General features: G+C 37.7%; 3 protein-coding genes across 4 annotated transcripts; 2 read left to right on the forward strand and 1 right to left on the reverse strand.

The window, feature by feature from the left end:
* Positions 1-46: 46 nt before the first annotated feature.
* Positions 47-8,645, forward strand: zglp1 (zinc finger GATA like protein 1). 2 transcript variants are annotated; one of them, XM_041784221.1, is made up of 5 exons: positions 47-135; positions 2,003-3,403; positions 3,520-3,632; positions 5,762-5,855; positions 6,586-8,645. In XM_041784221.1, the coding sequence occupies exons 2-5, from the start codon at positions 2,016-2,018 to the stop codon at positions 6,716-6,718; spliced, it is 1,728 nt and encodes a 575-aa protein (XP_041640155.1). In that variant the 5' UTR covers positions 47-135; positions 2,003-2,015; the 3' UTR covers positions 6,719-8,645. The 2 variants fall into 2 exon arrangements, with proteins under 2 accessions (XP_041640155.1, XP_041640156.1); XM_041784222.1 differs by having other exon boundaries at positions 5,793-5,855.
* Positions 8,646-10,771: 2,126 nt separating this feature from the next.
* Positions 10,772-12,014, forward strand: LOC121508959 (forkhead box protein D1-like). The gene has a single exon (XM_041786104.1). It carries the CDS (start codon positions 10,905-10,907, stop codon positions 11,820-11,822), a length of 918 nt encoding a protein of 305 aa, XP_041642038.1. The 5' UTR covers positions 10,772-10,904; the 3' UTR covers positions 11,823-12,014.
* Positions 12,015-18,336: 6,322 nt separating this feature from the next.
* Positions 18,337-19,581, reverse strand: LOC121508986 (sialidase-3-like). The gene is made up of 2 exons (XM_041786143.1): positions 19,363-19,581; positions 18,337-19,254 (listed from the first exon to the last, which is right to left on the reverse strand). The coding sequence occupies exons 1-2, from the start codon at positions 19,579-19,581 to the stop codon at positions 18,337-18,339; spliced, it is 1,137 nt and encodes a 378-aa protein (XP_041642077.1).
* Between the last annotated feature and the right edge of the window lie 921 nt (positions 19,582-20,502).

Genomic DNA, 20,502 nt, shown 5'->3' on the forward strand with positions numbered 1-20,502 from the left:
CAAACCAAAAACACCCGCGCAAGTCCACTGGGTCCAAAACACGCCCATGTGACAGCAACCAGCTCTATCAGTTTTGAGTTTCTTGTCAGTTTGCAAACTTGATCATTCTGAGCACGATCGATCTAGAGATCTGAGGTGAGCATCGAAAGTATAGTTCACAAACGTGTGAGTTAGCGTGTAATATAAAGGTTTGATGTTGATGTGGAGCATATTTAGTGGTAGACTACCGTTTACAAGTATGTTGAGTGTTGGTTAGCATCAGGGGCCTTAAGAGGTCAAATATCATCACAGACTTTTAAGGTGAAACTGACATTATGCTATTGCGATCACGGGAAGAGTTTTTTAATCCATAATGCTGTTCACCAGCAGATAGCTTGCAGGATGACCGGGCAGCAATTTCTCAACGTTACATGCTGATTAAATAAGGACCACCGAGTTGATGCGTTGCAGGGAGCCGGCATTGCTTCCATCTTTTAATATACATTTTATCTTCCCCTTTAACATCTAGAGTGGTGGTAAAAACCCATAATATATACAGAAAGACATACATTGCATGATTTATAATACGTCAAAAGCGCCTTCGACAAGCTTTTGTGCTCGCGACATTCAAACTTCAAAGAACCGCGATTTTTTTTGTCTTTCTAGAACGAAAAGTGCTACTTTTTTCTTATAAAACACACAAATTTCATTAAGAGCTATTATTTTTGTTACATTCTATCAGGTGAGTGAATTCGTGTTACAATATTCGTAATAAGTTTGACAAATGTTGTTATGGGCCTCACTGAATATGAAGAATTAGCCATGTTTGAGTTTTACATACCAAAACAAAGACCGTAGACGATTCCTGCTAGCATCTGTGTCCTGTTTCAAAATGAGGAAACGATTTTTTAAGCTGTTTTAACGTTGCTGTTTTTTTTTTAATTGACTCCCATCTCATTTACTGTGTTTCACTGTATGGAAACATGCCTGTTAAACACAATAATAGCCTAGGTTACTATGTTGACACGGTACTTACACAATAGTCCTTAAAGCTCACCTTTAGTAAGGAAGGTAAATTTAGGCTAAAAACAGCTTTAATAGTGTTCTGTTAATTAATAGCTAATTTTCACTCAGTGAACACTGTTTGAGAAGATTTAACCATAAAATATTTTAGCAGAGAAAAAGAAAAGTTCAAAGAAATGTGAACTAAATGTATACTGTTCACCAAGGTTCCTATCAGGGGCACAAGTTAGTGCGTTTAATATCAGGGGGCTCAGCTCAAACTAAGGAGGGTCCAGGTGTATTCTTTAAAATAATACTAATAAGGAAGTTAAATGCACTGTTTCTAACAATTCAATACAAATTAAGATTTAAAATGCCTGCAAACATCAGAAGTTTCTTCAAATGAAATTTAATCAATCATTTTATTGAATGTAATTGTTTTTCATCTCTCTGAAATAAAAAACAGCATGTCTTTAATATTTATTTCTGCTTCCTCAAAAAAGGAAAAAAGTATTGTTACTTTTCTAAGTTACACAACATAGGTAGGGTAGGAATTTAGTGAAGAAATGTACAATTCGAACGATTCATTAGAAAAGAAAAAAGTAAGGTTCCAGATGGAGATTTGTTTATTAAAATGCAGAAAAGGCACATTTCTACTACAAATATTTGAGTGTTTTTTACCATATCACAATATGTGTATTACCTCTTAGAAGTAAAATAAAAACACTTTTATTTTTTCTGTTTGGTGACAAGAATCAAATTTCCGTGTCTTGATCGGCAGGATCCGTATGTTTATCAAAATCTATTTCTTTTTTATTGATCACCATAAAACTCAGTGGTAACATTCTTGCTGTCCTACCTTTAAGATTTTGAGGAAACATCCAGGCTAAAGCCCTGCTCCACCCCCGTCCATGGTTCCTACTCTATTACTTTGTAACTGCATATTGAACCCATTTAGTCAGCCATTACTTAGAGAGCAGGATCTACTGAATATGTTTTGCATGTTTTATCTTTGATACAGACACTATCTCGATATGAGCACAGGGCCAAGTGCACATGCAGCCCTCATCCAGGGAAACCAAAGTCCATTGGAGCCTGATGCCCCCCACTCAGCTCTCCTCTACCTTTTCCAAGAGGTTTCCAAGCTACCATCCCCTATTCACAGCACTTTCCTGGACCCACATTCAGCCTCCACTTGGCTAAATGAGACTGCTGGACAAGGTCCTCTCAGTGTCAAAAGAGAAGAAGAGAGTATGCAGCTGTTTAACATCTCCAATAGTTCCTGCCATAGCAGCTTGTCTTGCTTGTCGCCTTTGAATCAGATGAAAAACGTGAAAGAGGAGAGTTATAGCGGCAGGGTCACAAATTTGGTTGAGCCACAACAGGAATGTAACAGCCCCTGGAGAGTCCTGAGTCTGATTAACTTACAGTGTGAGAGGCTTTTAAATCCCAGTGATGTAAAATGGTCAGAGCAAAGCTCTGAATCACCAGACACAACATTAGACAATTTAATAGCCTATGCAGTGAATACAACAGCAAAATATTCAGATCAGGGAGGTAATTCGCTCTCAGAAAGCCAAAAAATCCCAGCAGGTGTCAGCCCAAGGAGGGATGTAAGAGAAGCTGAGGGATGTAAACCACAGGACTGCCTGAAGGACTCCTGCATGAGCTGTTGTGTTCAGTCATCAACTGCTGAAGAAATCGACTCTTTAAGACTGGAGCTGGCAAAGAAAAGTGCAACATCATCTCCTCAAGCACAAAACCCAGTCACAAAAGCGGACAAGTCCAGTTTAAGCAGACACTTTGGGTGGAACCAGGAGTGTCAGGATTGTCTCTCTTCTGAACAGAATATTTTGAATGTCCTTTCGACTGAAAATGCTTCTGTTAATACATTGTTGCCTTTTAATTCAGAAGAAGAAACAATACCAAATCTGTCAAAGCCAGCTCTGACACTAGACCACAATGCAAATTTTACTTTTACTTCAGGACCTCTGACTGACAATCAGCTTATCTCTGCCCTGCCATCATCACAGTCATCATTACTCTTATATAATACCCCAGAAAACTCTTACTCACTCTCAAACCAAGAAGATCAAATTACAGCACCTAAACCAGACAGTTGTGATTGTCATGTAGAGGAAAAATCCCTTCCAATTACACAATTTAATTCCTCAATCTGTAACGGAGAAACAAACCCCACACATCCTGCAACTTCAGGGCTGGGCCCTAAGCCAGTGCACAAGGAGGATATTGCTCCCGCTTCTACACAGCAGTGGAGAAGTAAGACTCCCAGAAAACAACGTCATCCCAGCCGCAGTGCTGATATCCAGGACCCAGACTTTCAGGGTGTGACATTTAGGATGGACACAGAGCTCGATGACAGTAAGGAGCACTGCCGGCTTCTTATTACCTCCAAGTACAGGTAGTGGCTTAGTTCTTCTGTTCAATTTGGGATTTTAAAAAGATGGTCATTAAACTTTAAGTAAGTCAAAGTCACAACATGCTTTTCTGTATCTACTTTTTGTGTACCCACCACAGCGGGGAGCTCTGCAAGAGAGTAAAAAAACCTAGGCTGAGGACTCGGACAGGCCTGAAATCCCTGAAAACAAGCAGCTCAGATGAGGAGAACAACTCAAGTACATCTTCTTTCAGTGAGTAACATTTGAGTTGATCAGTTAGTTGAATTCATTCAAACTTTTCCCTTCTATGCAGCCATACCGTTTATTCTGGGCTCGACAGGGACGGAGCCGATCTCTACTGTCAATTGACAAGAGGCTTGCTTTACTCTGTACTGGCTGCAAGACAATACAAAGGCTAAGATTCTCTCATAGACTTAAATTCTTTTTTATTAACTATATAGAGCCAAGCATAAAAGCACACAACAGAATTGCTTTATTTAAGAGTAATTCAAAATTAGTTTAACATACATCACACCATATCACCTGCCATCTATGATTTTTTTTCTCCTATTTTTCCTAGACCATTTTCATTTAAAAACAAAAATGTATCCAAACTTGTAAAGAAAAAAAAACTGTGGACAGCAACTATTTATTTCCTCAACTAAAATATGAATACAGTTTTCATCAGTAACCTTTAATATGAAATAGAGAAGACTAGCTACAATAGATCTTTGACAAAAGTTCTGACCTAAATGAGACTGAAATGGCAGTGCTCGACTACTGCTCATTAGAATTCTTGACGTATGATGTTTTGCATTTTTACTGTATTATTACACAATTTGGCTAAATAAGTGGTTTTGGAGAATACACATTTTGATTAAAATAAGTTGCTAAAAGATGTGGACTTTTTATGACTAAAATGGATTTAAATGTTTTTGAGCTTTCATTTACTAAATCTAAACTAAAACTATAAAGGAAAAAAATACTAAACTGTGATTAAGACTAAAGTATTTAATTTTAAGACAAAGACTAAATTTAAATAACTGCCAAAATTCCCACTGGACAATAACGCTGCACGTCAGTGGTTTCACAAATTCAATAGTTTCACAGATCGTCGGCACAAGGCCTTTTGAAGAGCTAGCCAAAATCCGCTGTAGGGCTGAACAATTTGCAAAAATAATCTAATTGCAATTTTTTTCCCCCAATATAGTGATTGCGATTTAATATGCGATTATTATTAGATTACTCAACTTGTGCATTTTTCAACAAATTCAAGCAATAAATCAATTCATATTATAACCTGAATTCAGTCAGGAACACTCATACATTATACCATTTCATTGTAAAATGGATATAGCATACAGTTTTACTTGGCAGAGAAGGCTCTTCTCTAAATATGCTCCCTGGGTTAGTGAAGCAGCATGCTTTGACTTTACAGGGAGCACATGGCTAGAAACCCCCATATGGATGAAACATAAATGATAATGTGTATTGAAAAAAGAAAGAGAAAGCAACAAGTAATTGTTAAAACCAGCTATGCTCAAACACATCATTCAAAACATTTGCAGACAGATCTGACTGCCTCCAAGTCAACCAACCTCCTCTTAAAAGCTTCCAATGAGACCAGTTCACTAAGTTTTAGGTCTTTCTGTAAGTCATTCCAGGCAAAGGGGGCAGCAAATTTAAAGGCCTTTTCACCCAGTTCAGTTCTGACCCTGGGGACAGACAGTAGGAAAAGATCCTGAGATCGGAGAATTATTCTCAAAATGCATGACATTATTTTTTAATGTGCTCTCTTGTTTGTCCAGCAGAGGGCACCACCACATCAATAACTGGGCGTTGAGGGCATCATTTTAGACGGGCGGACAGACATCATGTAAACTTTAAACTGTTAGGTGAACATCCTAAAAGTATAGTTGAAATCAGCAAGGTTTAAGGCAAGACATCATTTGGATTGCAACATGAAATATTTCTTTCCTTAGTTTTACAGCAGAGCTTTGGAAACATATTTCCATTGTTAGAACAATCCTTCAGTGTTTTTTTAAGTTCATTACAGATTTCAGCAAACCTCTTAACAAGTACGTTTTAAATGACAGTCACAACAGTCACAATTTAAATTTTTTTATATGTCCTATTGGAGCATGGAAAAAGTTTTTGTCAAGTCTTTTGAAGTTGGACAATGACATAAAAATATACAATTATCCCTACCAATATACTAATCAAATATTATATTAATATATATTAATCAAATTGTTGTTTTAATTTCCTAAAAAATTCAGGTTGCATAACATGTTCTTTCGGGTATTAAAAAAATTGAAGCTTGGATAATTTTTATAATGATACTTAATTTGAAATAAAGATGTTTTTTTCTGTTTGACAAGAGGGTAAAGTATGTGCATCCTGCTGCACTAGGAAGACCCCCATGTGGAGGGATGCAGAGGATGGGACCCCACTGTGTAATGCTTGTGGAATAAGGTATCTCACAGTCACACTGATGCTGTTACTTATTTTCAAAACAAATACACAAAGCCGCACACAGAAGTTGTTTTTTGAGATCATGGGAGCAAGGTTAAGTCTTGACGTGATTGAGGCACATGTTTTCAAAGAGTTTGATCATATAGGTTTTTAACATCAAGACTTACAACAGCACATAAGAATTGCAATAAAAATATAATTTGTATGAAGACCACTTTCATAATGTCAAAACTACAGCAGTACAAAGTTGGACTAAATATGACTTGATAAAGACAAACGTTGGATTCCTTGGAATATTTGCTGAGTTATTCTGCCTTTTAATGGAGATCATCAAAGACAACTATGTATTAAAACTCTGTTTGAAAGCACAGCACCACAGCTTTTCATTTACTGATAGGTAATAAGATATGTTGAACATCCCTTTCTTCTCATGCATTTGTTAAATTGTTAAGGAAACCTTTCAGAGGTCCACTAAAGTTGAGATAAATGTATGCACTTCTAGAGGACTACATGTCAAACAGACTTACAATAAAAGACACTGTACCTTTCCATTATCTATTGTAAGGGTGGTTTTACCTCTGTAATTCAAGCCTGCAGAAATAATAGAAATTGATTCAATGCTGCAGCAACTTCACATTGAAAATCCTAAACAGGGTCTTATAACTGATGTGTCTTAATATTTAAAACAAATACATTTAACCACCACTTTTTCCCTTTCTAATGTTTGCAGGTATAAGAAGTACAGAGTGCGCTGTGTCAACTGCTGGCACATCCCCAGGAAAGAGAGCAGCTCCAACTCGTGCTGCCGCAAGTGTGGAAACTTTTTGAAGCTGACCTCAGCTCAGCGGAAACACAATGACTAGGGAACCTTAGCAGGAGCAAAGGTTTTTATTTCACATGTGACAAAGCTCTTACACACAAACACACAGAAGTTGTTAACAACATGCCAGGACCACATTCACTCTAAACTCTCTACATTTAGCAAACAAGAAGCAGCAGCAGCTCCTTCTAACATCTTTCAAGAATTAGTGTTTAAATAAGCGTCCGATGCTGTACATGAGAGCAACACCATTAACTCTCTTTGGCTTGACAACTGCTCTCTTACATCAGATAAAAAACAGCCTGTTTAAAGCATGTGTGAAGGGAAATGTGTTTTTCCAGCTGTGTATTATTAAAGCACAGTTTGTAGCAGAGCTGCAGATCTTTTCCAAAGACACCCAACAGATTGCATAAAAAAGGCACACTGGGTAAATTTTAGTCATAACTGTTGACATTATCATCAGATATCTTCAGTGTTGCTTGCTTGTAATGTTCTGCAGATCCACATTTGTGAGTGAAAGTAATTTAGTCCAGGATCAAAACTGTAGCACAGCATTGTGTTTATTGTAAAGTTCAACAATTTATTCCACTTGACCTTGACAGCATGACTGCTAAGTTCAGTAGATACACATTAAGTTGCACATGTTAATGAAGTTATTTAATTGATTTCTCTGTTGTTGTTTTGAACGGGTTTTTACCTTGTTTGTTTGGGTTGTTGTCTTGGGTTGTGTCTGAAATCACACACTCAATCCCTATTTCCTATAAAGTGAGCAGTCTATAGTGAACTATATTGTGCACTCATCAGAATTATTTTAAAAAAAAAACCTATGTTGGGCATCACTCTGGCAGCTGATAATAATGACATCACGTCATGTTCATTAAAAAGTAAAGCAACAACACTCAGAGATATCCAGCGACGGCTTGAGATTTGAAATAGCAGTATAATTTTACTGAAAACTAATACTATACAAAATATTTTAACAAAAAAAAAAAGATCTGTAAGTTTTCAGCAAAATAATGATGCATATTTTCATGCTGTATCTCATTTACTTGGGCATACAGACAATTGTCTGCTGTCTGTAATAAACTCAAGAAAAAGGGTTGGTTCATGCTATATCCTTGGCACTTTATTTTAACAGATTGATGTAAAAATGCGTCAAAATGTTATCTGTCCTTTGTTTCTGTGTTATATATACATGCTTGCTGTCCTCCACTTGTCCTGCTGACATGTATAAAAGGAGCCAAACGTCACTTTCTGCTTGTAAGTCTCTAGTTTTCATAATGCATTGTGGGATATAGGGCTAAACGATTTGCAAAAATTATCTAATTGCAATTTTTCTGTCCCAATGTTGTGATTGCAATTTTATAGGCAGTTATTTTTAGGTTCGTTCTATATTATAACCAGCACAGAATTAGATCAGTTAAACTAGGGAATGATTTTGAAAGAAATATCTAATTGAGATTTTGGCCCATATGGCAAATTTGATATTAATTGCTTTGTTGGACAGGATGATCTTTTTTTTATATTCTTGAACATATACATGAACAAGAAGAGTAGGATTTTTGTAAACTATACTAAAAAAAGACTTGAATGTTTGCATAATGTGTAGAGCATAAAATCTGTGCTGCAAAAAAATGCATCAAACTGGTATTTTAACACATTTCAGGTCAAAGAAATATTGCACTGTCTGCGATTTGACAATTGCAGCAGGTCATTTTGTGATTACTTGCCCAGCCCTAGCGGGATAATATGAGTGCACTAATATCAGGTATGGCAATGCTCACTCAGAATTTGGACAGCACTACAAAACGGCATGTTTACTTTATAGTTTACTACATACTGGCCAGGGTGTGATTTTGGACACAGTCTTGGTGCACTAATCTCTTAGCAATGCTGTTTTTGTGACAAGAAAATATATTGTTGGCGTGAGTTGTGCAGGGTTTCATGGGTATTAAATTCTGTATAAATCACTGGATTTGTTTCCTAGTTGTTTTTAGATACATAAGTAAGGTCAGTGCTTGATATAGAGCCTCCACTATACCTTAAACAAATCACATTAAACTACATGGAGAGGTACAGGGGGAAGGTTCATTAATGAGACTTCCCACGGTTTCCTCAGCTCACCCTGTAGCACAGGCTCATGTTAGCAAAGTGGGTGGCCTCCCCTGAATTGATACAGTGTGGCTATTATTTCAAAATGCATTACGTCTTCCTATTATTTGAAACAGCCTTCCAGAAAGAGGCAAGTCTGTCTGTCTCTGGTTCTCTCTCTAGCTCCTTGCTGTGCCAAACTGTCCAAAAGCAAGGAACAGCAGAGGAAATGAGCAGTGAGTGAGCCAAGAACATAAAAGACAGAAACGAGCTTCATAAAGTGAAAGAGGCCGTCTCGATTTAACATTAGTCATATTTAAATCTAAAAAGCCTCACCTGTTTCTGACATTTAAACATTTACAACCTAACAGGGAATTTAAGGAGTTACTTAATGCATATTGAGTATTGTCATGCTTTGCTGCTTTACTTCACTACATTTCACAGGAAAATAACAGACTTATTTAATACATTGCACACTAATACGCAATACTATATTATTGCGTGCAATAAACAGTACACAGCCCACATTCAAAATTATATCATAACACAACATTTCAGCAACAATTTCTAAGATTTATCTCAATATCTGATTAATTAAAGAATAAAAAATACCCCAAAAAGTAAAATGGAGCACCTTTAAATTCTCCTTTTGTGTCTTTAATTTGCTTTTATATGGGCAAATTAAATACTCATTAACAGTTTGCTGTTGACTTTCAAACCAATGCTAGGGACACTTGCTTTAATAGTTCAGGTAAATACAGACTGGAATGTTTTATAAATACCTTACAGAAAAACATAAAAATAAATGTATAAAAAGATTAAATAAAAGATCTATGGGTTTGATAATGATGCCTGATGGCAGATGCAGATTTTTCTGTATACAAGATTATACAGTAGCTATAAAAAGTCAGTACACCCACAGTAAAATGTCCACATTTTTGTGATTTTTAAAAAAAATGTCAAGATGTATAATTTCAGAACTCTCCACCTCAAATGTGACCAGTAACACATACAAAACTATTGAAAAACAACCAGAATTTTTCAGGATGAGTTAATTAAAAAGGATAAATACTCAAGGAAAAATCTTGGTTGCAAAATTATGCAAACACCTCAACTAATATTTTATTAAAGCTTGTTTGGTTTCACAACAGCATTCAGTGTTTTCGTTAAGGAGTCTTTCAGAGTGACCTATCTCTACACAGTAAAATTAACAAACTTTTCCTTGCAGATGTGCCCAAAAAATGTCAGATTATGGGGGCATTTCCTGTGCATATCCCTCCTCGTGTCACCACACAGATTTTCAGCAGGAATTAGACCCGTGCTCTTGCTTGGCCCTCCCAAAACTTCTTCTGGTGAATTTTTTTTTGTTGTTGTTGATTTGGATGCAGGTCTTGAATTACTGTCATACTGGAAATTACTCTTTATTTTCCACTTTCTAGCAGGCATCTGAAGGTTTAGTGAAAAACATTGGCAGATGTTGTTCAATGAACATTGTAAATAAGTTTCTCAGCCTGCTACCACCACTATGCGTCACCGTGGGTCTGGTGTTCTTTACTCTGATCTTCATATGTCTGGCTATGGGGGGGGGGGGGTTGGCTAGATGGAAGGAAGCCTTTTCTCATGCTGACAAGGATCCAAGACCAGCTGGATTTTGCAGAAACGGTCATGAAGTCTCCCATATCTGTGGGAGAATATGCATCTTGGATCCAGCTGAGAATCTGTGGGGTGACCTGAAGAGGGTTGTGAACAGGTGATTAAATGATATATTTGAAAATTTCTTTACACCACAAAAATGTGGAATTTTAACAGCGGTGTGTAGACTTTTCATAGCCACTGTAGATGTATAAACTATAAATGACTATAAAAAAGTAACTGCTCTCCAGACCCTATCATTAAACATCTGAATATGCTAAAACACACTGATCTTGGGCCTGTCTCACAGAGCTCATGGCTTCAGATTTCATAAAGACAGACTGTGCAGCAGCAGGAGGAGGAGAAAGTTGAGACTGGGAAGCTGAGGATTCATAGATGCATTCAGATGCGCTGACTTTTTTGTGAATGAAAGAGGACAATAGATCTGCGCCTGTAGGGTCCCAGGCAGGCGAGACCACCGCCTGCTGGGGATCAAAAACTGGACCATGACCCTGGAGAGACAGCTCATGGGTGAGCCAGACATTGATGTGGAGGTACACAGAGACTTTGGTGAAGAGAAGAAGAAGACACATTTGTCAGAGTTTGGGAGTAACAGAGCAGACTTGGAGAAACGCGCTTCATCCTCTACTGTTGCAGACCGGGAGGAGGGAGACTTTACAGTCCGGTTACAGGCTGGTCCAAGCCTCAGAACCGGCTCTGTGAAACCTCCGTACTCTTACATCGCTCTCATCACCATGGCCATCCTGCAGAGCCCGAAGAGGAGACTCACCCTGAGTGAGATCTGTGATTTCATTTGCACGCGCTTTGGGTATTATCGGGAGAGGTTCCCCGCGTGGCAAAACTCCATCCGTCACAACCTGTCTTTGAATGACTGCTTTGTCAAAATGCCCCGTGAGCCTGGAAATCCTGGCAAAGGGAATTACTGGACACTGGACCCCATGTCGGCTGATATGTTTGAAAACGGGAGTTTTCTACGGCGGAGGAAGCGCTTTAAAAGACAGCATTTCCACTTGGGAGCGTTAAAGGAACCCATGACACAGGAGCGCTGCGTGACGCGCGTGCTTCCTCCACTCGGCGCTCAAAGGATGACTCCTTCTATTCAGTGCCCTGATTTGTATGGAGACCAAGGCATAAGACATCGATTAAGCCCGCACATTAGACCCAGCATTCCACCTGCGAGCGGTATCCTTCCCGCGCTCTCTTCGCTCCTCTCTAGAAACTTCCCATCATGCCTGACGTTTGACCATTTGGAGGCTGGACGCTGCGCCGCTGCGCCATCTTTTGCCCCGCACTCTACGCTCATACCTCCGGCGACACTGCGCGGAGTGATACCCAATTACCCTGTCTCTCATGTGTGCAGTTTCCCTTCTGGAGCTATCAAAGTATTATCCTACTCGATTTAACAAAACCACAGGATGAAGTGTCAAATAAAAACACACAAAACGACTACAAAAAAATCAACGATGTCCTGAGCTGGGACAGCGCGTGACGTTTTTTGTTTCTATGGAGAAAAAACCTTTTGAATAACTGCTATATTAGGCCTTCACATGGTATTGAATTTGTAACGTTTGAAATAAAACGTGTAGGATTTTTCAGTCTCGTTTTTGTTTATTTGATGTTTATTTTTGTCGGAATGAATTTTTAAGACTTATTTTTTCGCTGTTGACTAAACACAGACTTACAAAAATAAAACCAAGCATCCAAAAACAGATTTAAAAAACTTTAATGATAACTGAAATAATGATACTTGTATGTTTTAAATTAAAGGCCTTATTATCGTCAAAAAGGTTTTATTTCGACTTGTGTAATAACGTAACTCATAGCTGGAGCCACCAGCGATGCTAAAAAATGCTGTGCAGCCCGACAGAGACAGCAAAACAATAGAAAATCGAATAGTAAATCCAGACTGAGTGTAAGTTTCTTTCTCGCTCCTCTGGTTGATTTTCTGTGTGAGTGTGTGTTTTATCTTCCTCATCATGTCTGACAGACTCTTCATGCTTCATTTAAACAAACAGGCTTACGTGTTACAACATACTACTACGCCTTTTAATCAGCATCTGCAGTTTCAGTTAGGATTGTAACAGAACTAATAGACCGAAATGTGCTTATCTGGATGCAGGTGTTCACCCTGCGTTTAAATATGACTAGGTGTGATTTTAGAGATGATTCAATCTGCTGAATGAAAGTGTCAATTCCAAAAATACAATTATTCTAATAACTGTATGCAGGATTTATAGTCTTTTTCTTCCTGACTGGTGCCTTTAAATCTATTGTCAGTATTTTTTGTTGCAAAATGCATCAAGCTCATACTGTATAATTTTCTAACAGATTAAATAGGTATCAGATGAATGAAAGACTACATATGGCTGCAGTTCATTTGAGTTACATTGATCATTTATCTTGTTTTTTTGCCCTTTTTCTAGAGAGCAAATGATATGGTTAAGCAGTGGTGATTGAAAAAGCAAAAAGGGTCAATGAAAGATAAGTGTTGTTTTGTTAAATCCATCCATACAAAAAGAAAGAAATAATTTCCTTTAGGTCACTGGTTCCCAAGCTGGGGTCTAAGACCTCCCTTAGAGAGGGTGTCAAAGGTAGCAGGAAGGGTGTGAGGCTTTTTCTACTCTGATAAAACACAGTTGATGGTTTATACAAAGGCCTTTTGAGAATAATAACATAAGGGCACAGATTTCCTTTTGGGTTTTATTAATGAAATTATTCAAATGTGCATTGTTTTTTGACAGCAGTGTGTAATCTTTTTCTTCTGGCTCATGGGGGTCTCAGCTTTTGTTAGAAACAAGCAGGGGAGCTCCAAGAAAAACAGACTGGGAACCACTGCTTTAGGCCATAGAATATTTGATTATAACCACAACAATGTTTGATATTTTTCTGTCGTAGGTTTTTACTTTGTAATTAGTGCAGGGGTGTCCGTACTATGGCCTGGGGCCAAATACCGCCCTAGGACCATTTTTAATTTTTCCCCATCAATTAAAAAAACAAAATGAAATATGTCCTGCATTAAAGACGAAGTTTGGACCTAACTGTGCTGTACTATTTAGCTTCAATGAATGTGTGTTGGTGCTAGCATGCTGCTAACAGTGACTTCATTTTGGAGCTGAAAAGAGAGTTGGGATGTTATTCTAATGTCAGTTATTTATTAGTGCCACTTTTTAACCTCTTTTCATCACCGTTCCTTAACCTGTATTTGCTGCTCTTTCCCTTCTTTCTCTCTTTTAACCTTTGTTTTGCCACGTTAACTCACATTTGCCACTTTTAACCACTTTTCATGATTGTTTCCCATTTTGATCCATTATTAGCCTTTTTGGCCACTTTGAACTCGTTCATGCCACTTTTAATTTATTACTCTTTAACCACTTTTCACAACTTATTTCCTCCATTGTTTTCCACTTTTAACCCTTTTTGCCTATTTTACCTAATTTTTGCCACTTTTGTTTACCGCTTTCCCCATTTTTGCCCTCTTTTTTAACAGCTTTATCCCTTTTTGGCCATCCTTAACCAATTTTTGTCACTTATAACCCACCTTTACTATTTTTCTGCCAAGTTTTGCCACTTTTGACCAATTTTTGCCAGTTAGCCAAAATATTTTTAAATGATTTAATTACAGTTACGGAGTTTTAACAATTCCTACTACTTTGAAGTCTGACATTACTTTCCACATGGTTTAGTTCAGTGTGCACATCCAAACTGTTAACATTACAAATTAAAAGGTTATTCTGATTCAATAAAATGGGTCAACATCTAGAATATGCTATATTGTACTACAGCATGAATAAATAAAATTCACTTTCTGTTGCTTTGATAAGAGCAATTATTATTCAGGTTAACTATAGCATGTTTTTCACAGATTAACTTTCAATGAATCATGATTTTCCTGACCTTGTTGGACCCACCATTTAGCTGGGCCCCAGAAAGTTTTCCCCTTTGTCCCCCTTATAGGTTGCTTTATGTAGAGGCTTTAGTTGTTGTGTTTTTTTAAACTGTACTTACACATAAGCAAGAAAAAAACACAAGTGGTGTTATGTCCACAGAGGGCGCCAAACTCAACACAATCTGAAAGTTCCTCACAGGAGCTTTAATGACATAATTCTGGCACATAAAATATTCATGGGATTAAATACAAACTTTTCTAACATTTTTCACTGATGACAGGCTCTAATATAAAAGATAAAGTGAGAGCAGCATTTGGAAACCATCTGAGGAAGAGAATGATGTCAGATTTTGATCAAGTCAAGGTAAAAAAAAATATTTATTTTCCTCAACTTTAAATTCATACAACCTCTATCAAGAATCTATACATAAATCGTCATCTCTCTGTCAAAGATTTTTTATTTTTATTTTTATTTGGGTTATCTCATTGTGACAAGGTATTACGAAAACAATGAACAGTCTGACAAATGCATTAATTCCTTACAGGTGCAAAATGAATACAAAGGCATATACATACATACATACCAATGTAAGAACATAAGTGTAGTAACAGACATGCATCTCTCTGTCAAAGATGATTATAAATGTTTCAAGAAAGTGTCAGGATAATCTGTGCTTAAAGAAAAACTAAACAGAAGCAGAAACTGCTGAAATAGTCTGATCTTGTCCAGCTTTGTGACGCGTCCAAACAGTTGCACACTGACAGCAGTGAAAGCAGAAGGCCAGACACAAGCCTATCAGCCCTCCAATGAAGGGAAGAACCACACAAGATTACAGAGAATTTGTGAGTAGAGGTGGCTTTCCTGTGTTTAGCTGCTTCTCTATTTTTTTTTTCCAGTGAATAAAAGTTCCTTGATCATCAAATCACATTAGCACAAGCTGCATTCTTGGTTAATTTTTTTCTTTCTAAGAAAGGAGATTTGGATTTGGTTTCAAGTTCCCTTCTCCACTTTTGGTTCTTCTTTCACCTCATGAGCTCTTTAAACTTTGAAAACTATTTATGATAACTGAGCCTTCAGATATGTAGAATTGTCTGAATTACTTTCACAGTTTATGGGCTTCTTATCTGTAGTCCTGTTGTCAGTAAAGTAATAACAAAAAGGGAACTAAGTGCTCAATACCCTGTGAGGCTGATAAAAGGCCTGCTCAAGATAAACGTTACAGACATACTATGGAAATGAGGAGAAAGCTCACACAAGCAAATATTTAAGATTTGTACCTTCTTATTGATCTTACTGTGATAAGATTGCATTAGCACATTCATCTGCTAACATATACTGTATATAAGCCTGTATATAAATAACGGACACAGCCTCAATCAATTTTTAATCAACATTGTCAAAAAGTGGATGTAAAAAAAATACCTTTTGAACCTCCTGCCAGCCAAAGATGTGCTCCCCCCCCGATATGCCACACTGAATGTATTTATCAATCTGAGTTGGACTAATCCTATAATAATAATAATCTTGTTTGACATGTTTGCATTTATGTCAATACTCCTTTTCTGTAGAAACCTTGTTTGATTGTATCAGTAGTCTGATTTGGTCAGTGCGGTGCAAACAGCTGTGCTTATTCAGGAGCTGTTTTATGAGTAAAAATGTAACTTTTAATCTGCAAGCACCTGCTCTTGGTCTCAGTTCAGCTCTTTCTCTACTTGTACCAAACTCTGTGCTCGCTGGATGCTCAGACAGAAACAGAGTTGTGCTCAAGAAATTCTAAGATACAGAATGGAGAGGGATTCAGAATTTGGCTGGCCACACACTAGATGATAATCTAAATCTTAAATAATAAAAAAAACACAGATGTGAGGACAGTTTCTAACTGTTTCTCATTTTATAATCCTCTGAGTGCATACAAAAGATGACTCAGCCAGACTGTGAGACCACATACCCGCCAACCCGCTGTCCTGGCATGCATCACAACAGCAAATATTTAGATAAAGCAGGAAAATAGGTTGAGTTCCTGGCTGAATTAAAGACATAGTTATATTTATGTTTGTGAACCATGAAGGAAGGTAACATACATTGGTGGTGGTGCCTGGTCTGCTCATTCTCATTGGATGTTATTGGTATAATGTTAGACGCAGACACCGACCTTGAATTGTAAATATCAAACACGTTTGCATGATCTGAGAAGCATATCAGATTAGGCTGTTTCCATGACTACTTCAGTATTCATGTTACTGATGGAATCAGACAATAATCAGTTCATTACTGTGCATGTAAACACACTTGTTGGATACATCATCAGGATAAACTTACATGATATCGTACTATTGTGAAAGTTGCCACATTTCCAAGAGCAGTTTCACTTTACAAATAACCAAAACAAACCAAATGCAAGGTGAATGTTTATTCGAATATAAGATCATGCAAAGTCAGTAACAGGCTTTCAAGGAGGTGTAAATGCTGCCAAGATCAAAACCATTCTCTTGTTTCTTCAGGTATGGTGCTGTTATGTCTGGACTGTTAAAACTGTTATTTTTTTCAAGGTATTTCCTGGTTCTTTGTTCCCTGGAACTCAAGGTCCCTCTTTCTATCACTAGAAAGATTGACATCACTTTAAAAACTATAAAGCACACCTAATAAAACTTTCTAACTACTTTAATAACCTTTATTGTTGATAACAAACAAGGAAAAACTTGTGACCCCTTGTCATTGATTATATTAATGTTATAACAGAACATAAGGGGTCGGGGGTTCCAAAAGTCAGGTTAGTTATCCATTAACACAGCAACACAGTGAATAATGCCTTGCATACATGTTAACCTTAAAAGAGTGGAAGCTATGTTTCCATTAAAAACAGACTCATTTTCAATCTGATGTTACTTTGGCTTAATGTCTGTGAATCTTTACAATTAAAACCATTCATTTCTTTAAAACAAAATCATTTTATTTCTCATATTGATACAGAGCATCTGTAAGAACAACACACCAGGGACTGAAATCACTTCAGCAAGACTTGAGTATATCTACTGTAAAGAACTTTCATAGTTAGATAACCAAATCATGTTAGCACTGAAATTTGTTTTTAAAAACTTGATAAAGTTACAATAAAAATGTGTTCAAGAACAGATTAACTACAGTAGGAAGAAGGGCTCGAAGTTTTAAGAGAATTAAGTTAAAACGTCCCATAGATGAGGCTTCATCTGATAAAAGCACTGAATAATTTTCTACTCTGATTCCCTGCTTGAATTCACTGTAGTTTAAAACTGCAAAAGCCATCTGTACTGTTCCTCATTCATTTACATTTATTTTTATCAGGAAAAGCTAGAAAAGATCAAGAATCTCATTCACAAGACTATCCTTGCTGGATAGGCAGCAGCATATTCATCAGAGTTACAGACATGAAACATAGACTGTTTTTGTGTGCCAGGCTCCATCAGACTAGCAAAGCACCCATTATAAATGTAAGACAGGTCAGAGTAACCTCTAGGTCCACTGTGGATTATCTATGGTTTACTCCTATGTAGGGGTCGCTTGGTACCTTGTTCAAATAAACTTGATGCATTTGGACTTATTGTTAAGGTGAATGAAGAGCACTTTGTGCCAAAAGTACAAGTTTTAATGTTATTTTACCTGAAGCAACAAGTATTAAGGTTCTTTCTTGGAGGTCATCTGTCAAATCAGTCATGTCACTCCAACTCTGTCCAGGATTCTTGGTCTTGATGTAGCAGAGTTCAGCCTTGTTGGTATAATGATCTATCTGGTGTTGTTCTCACTCAGTGCTCTCAACACAGATGAAGATGAAAAAGAGGAAGACAGCCCTCATGGGACGGTATCTTCCAATATGTTTCTTCCACTGTTTGAGTTCTGACTACTGGGAAAGGTCAAATTCATGTACGTGTTAAAAACATATAATGTAATAGAAGTGTTCAGTTATTCTTAAAAATCTAAGATAAGGGTAAAAAAATTGTTTTTGTCAGGTTGCTGTTGAGAAGGTGTCACCCTGTAACATGTACCAGCAATAATCTTACTCTCTAATGCCATACAGGATGTCCTTGTAGCTAAAAACTTTGTAGGCGATCTGTTCGATCTCACTCTGCTTCCCACACTCCATCAGTAGAGCAAAATACCCATCACCAATGTAAGCCAGGTCAGAGTAACCACTGGGTCCTCTGTTGATGATCCAAGGTTTACTCCATGCACTAGAGTCGCTCGGCACCTTGTTCAAATAAACCCCTAAATCAGAGCGTTTGGATTTACTGCTTGGGTGGCTGTAGAGCAGCCACTTGTTTGGGTTCTTGTCCTGAGTACCTTCATTTTGAGCTGGAAAGGACACCACACTTCCCTGACAGCCTCCACCTGTCTCCACCAGCTTAGACTGGAGGATGCTAAATCCATTCCCATCATTCTTATTAAGAGCCTCCACTCTGCAGCCTCCCTTACTGCGAGCATTGCAGTAGATGGACTTGAGGCCTGTGTCATCAGACACCTCTGCCATTTCACACTCAAGGGACACTTTTTCAATTTTGCTGATAAACTGCCATGTTTTCCCTTTATCATCACTGTAAAGAAAGAGTGAATATGGATTACGGCGGCAGTTTTTAATGCGTGATTCATACCCATAAACTGGGACAATCAATCTCCCACTCTCTGTTTGGATACCATGACCTGGACCAACAGCAAATGTGGCCCAGCTCTTGATTTCACGCAGTTTACCAGTAAGATCATTCACACCACTCCAGCTTTGGCCGCCATCTTTACTTGTGATGTAGCAGAGACGGGCCTTGTTGCAGTTGAAGATTATCTGGAACTGCTCCGAGTAGGTTCCTTCAACACAGATGAAGAAGAGGAAGAGGGTCTTGCTGGTTTTCTCGTACAGTGGGCAGGGGTTCATGGGACGGTATCCTTGGATCTTTGCTTCCTTTACCAGTTTGAGCCCAGACCACTAAAAAGGATTTCAAACAAAGGTAAATATCAAATGCATGGCGTAAGAATAAGCCTAGAATTGAATACCTCAATATTTTCAGACACCTTAGTTTGTTGGTATAATTACCTTTACTCTCACTTTATGAGTTGTTGCATCCTTGTGCAGAGTTCCTGTCCTCATGACCAGTGCCTTTGCGCTTGCATCACTTGAATTCCTCCTCTTTTCTGCAAAGGCCATGAGGATTTTTCTGTCATTGTCATAGAACAGTGCAGGGATCCTGTAAACATTATGCTTCTTAGAAAGAAAGACAGTGTTTCCCACTGGAGCTGAGGTTTTGTTGCCCATGTCTGCGTGTGAAATGATCAGTCTAGAGCCTCGTACTAGTTATTTAGTTTAGGGTGTGAATGAGAGAGGGGTCTTTACTACACAGACTGCAAGTGACCAACCAATCACTGATAAGAATCCTGACAGCAAAAACTGAACAAGCTACTATTTGAGTGGATTCTTTCTCTAATCACAGCTGTATGGGTAGTGAATATAGTCTAACAGGCACAAAACAAACAAGCTTAGTTTTTAAACAAAATCAGACCAGATAACAGCCCTTCAAAGATAAAGAAACAATAGCAGCCCAGAGAAAAAGTATCAGGAGGTGAAATTGTTCACTCATTCAACTATTGTATGCAAACAAGAGGAGAAAAAAGTATCACAGTTTATGTTTGATTACCTGGCCTGTATGTCTGCATTAAATGATCAGAAAGCATCCAAAGTGGATCCAAGAACCAGTGTGAAATCACATCAATCTAAAAAGTAAGGATGTAAGCCATGACTCCAGCCATGATTTGAACTGTATTATTCTGATGTAATGATGCCAATATAAGCATGATCCAGATCCCAACATTGTGTGTTTACCTTGATTCTTTCCTTGGGTAGAAAATTGTCTTGTTTGCACTAGTGTCCCCAGTAGTGATGTGAGGCAGTGGGTCCCAACTTTTCCCTTTTGTCCTACAGAAAAGTTTAGCTCCCTCAGGACCAATATGGAAAACTATGATATGTCCCTGTCAAAAATTAAGAGTAGGTAAACTCCAGCATCACTTTTTCCATCTGAAAATGGGTATATTGTATCTCGTAGTGTTACTGAATAATTCAGTAAAATACAAGAATACCACAATCTTATTTCTTAAAAATCACATCATCTGATCTTAATCAGCTTCCTGTCAGTTAGTTGTTTGTTTGGTGCTTGGATTTTGTTTTCTGGACTTTTCAGCT

The sequence above is a fragment of the Cheilinus undulatus genome, linkage group 4 (genome assembly GCF_018320785.1).
Source record: "Cheilinus undulatus linkage group 4, ASM1832078v1, whole genome shotgun sequence".
Classification (NCBI taxonomy): domain Eukaryota; kingdom Metazoa; phylum Chordata; class Actinopteri; order Labriformes; family Labridae; genus Cheilinus; species Cheilinus undulatus.

Coding starts and splice junctions, on each gene's coding strand:
- LOC121508986 (XM_041786143.1), bottom strand. CDS start 19,581: ATGGGCAACAAAACCTCAGCTCCAGTGGGAAACACTGTCTTTCTTTCT. Junction 19,255..19,362: donor CTCATAAAGTGAGAGTAAAG/GTAATTATACCA, acceptor AATCCTTTTTAG/TGGTCTGGGCTCAAACTGGT.
- LOC121508959 (XM_041786104.1), top strand. CDS start 10,905: ATGACCCTGGAGAGACAGCTCATGGGTGAGCCAGACATTGATGTGGAG.
- zglp1 (XM_041784221.1), top strand. CDS start 2,016: ATGAGCACAGGGCCAAGTGCACATGCAGCCCTCATCCAGGGAAACCAA. Junction 3,404..3,519: donor CTTATTACCTCCAAGTACAG/GTAGTGGCTTAG, acceptor TACCCACCACAG/CGGGGAGCTCTGCAAGAGAG. Junction 5,856..6,585: donor TGTAATGCTTGTGGAATAAG/GTATCTCACAGT, acceptor TAATGTTTGCAG/GTATAAGAAGTACAGAGTGC.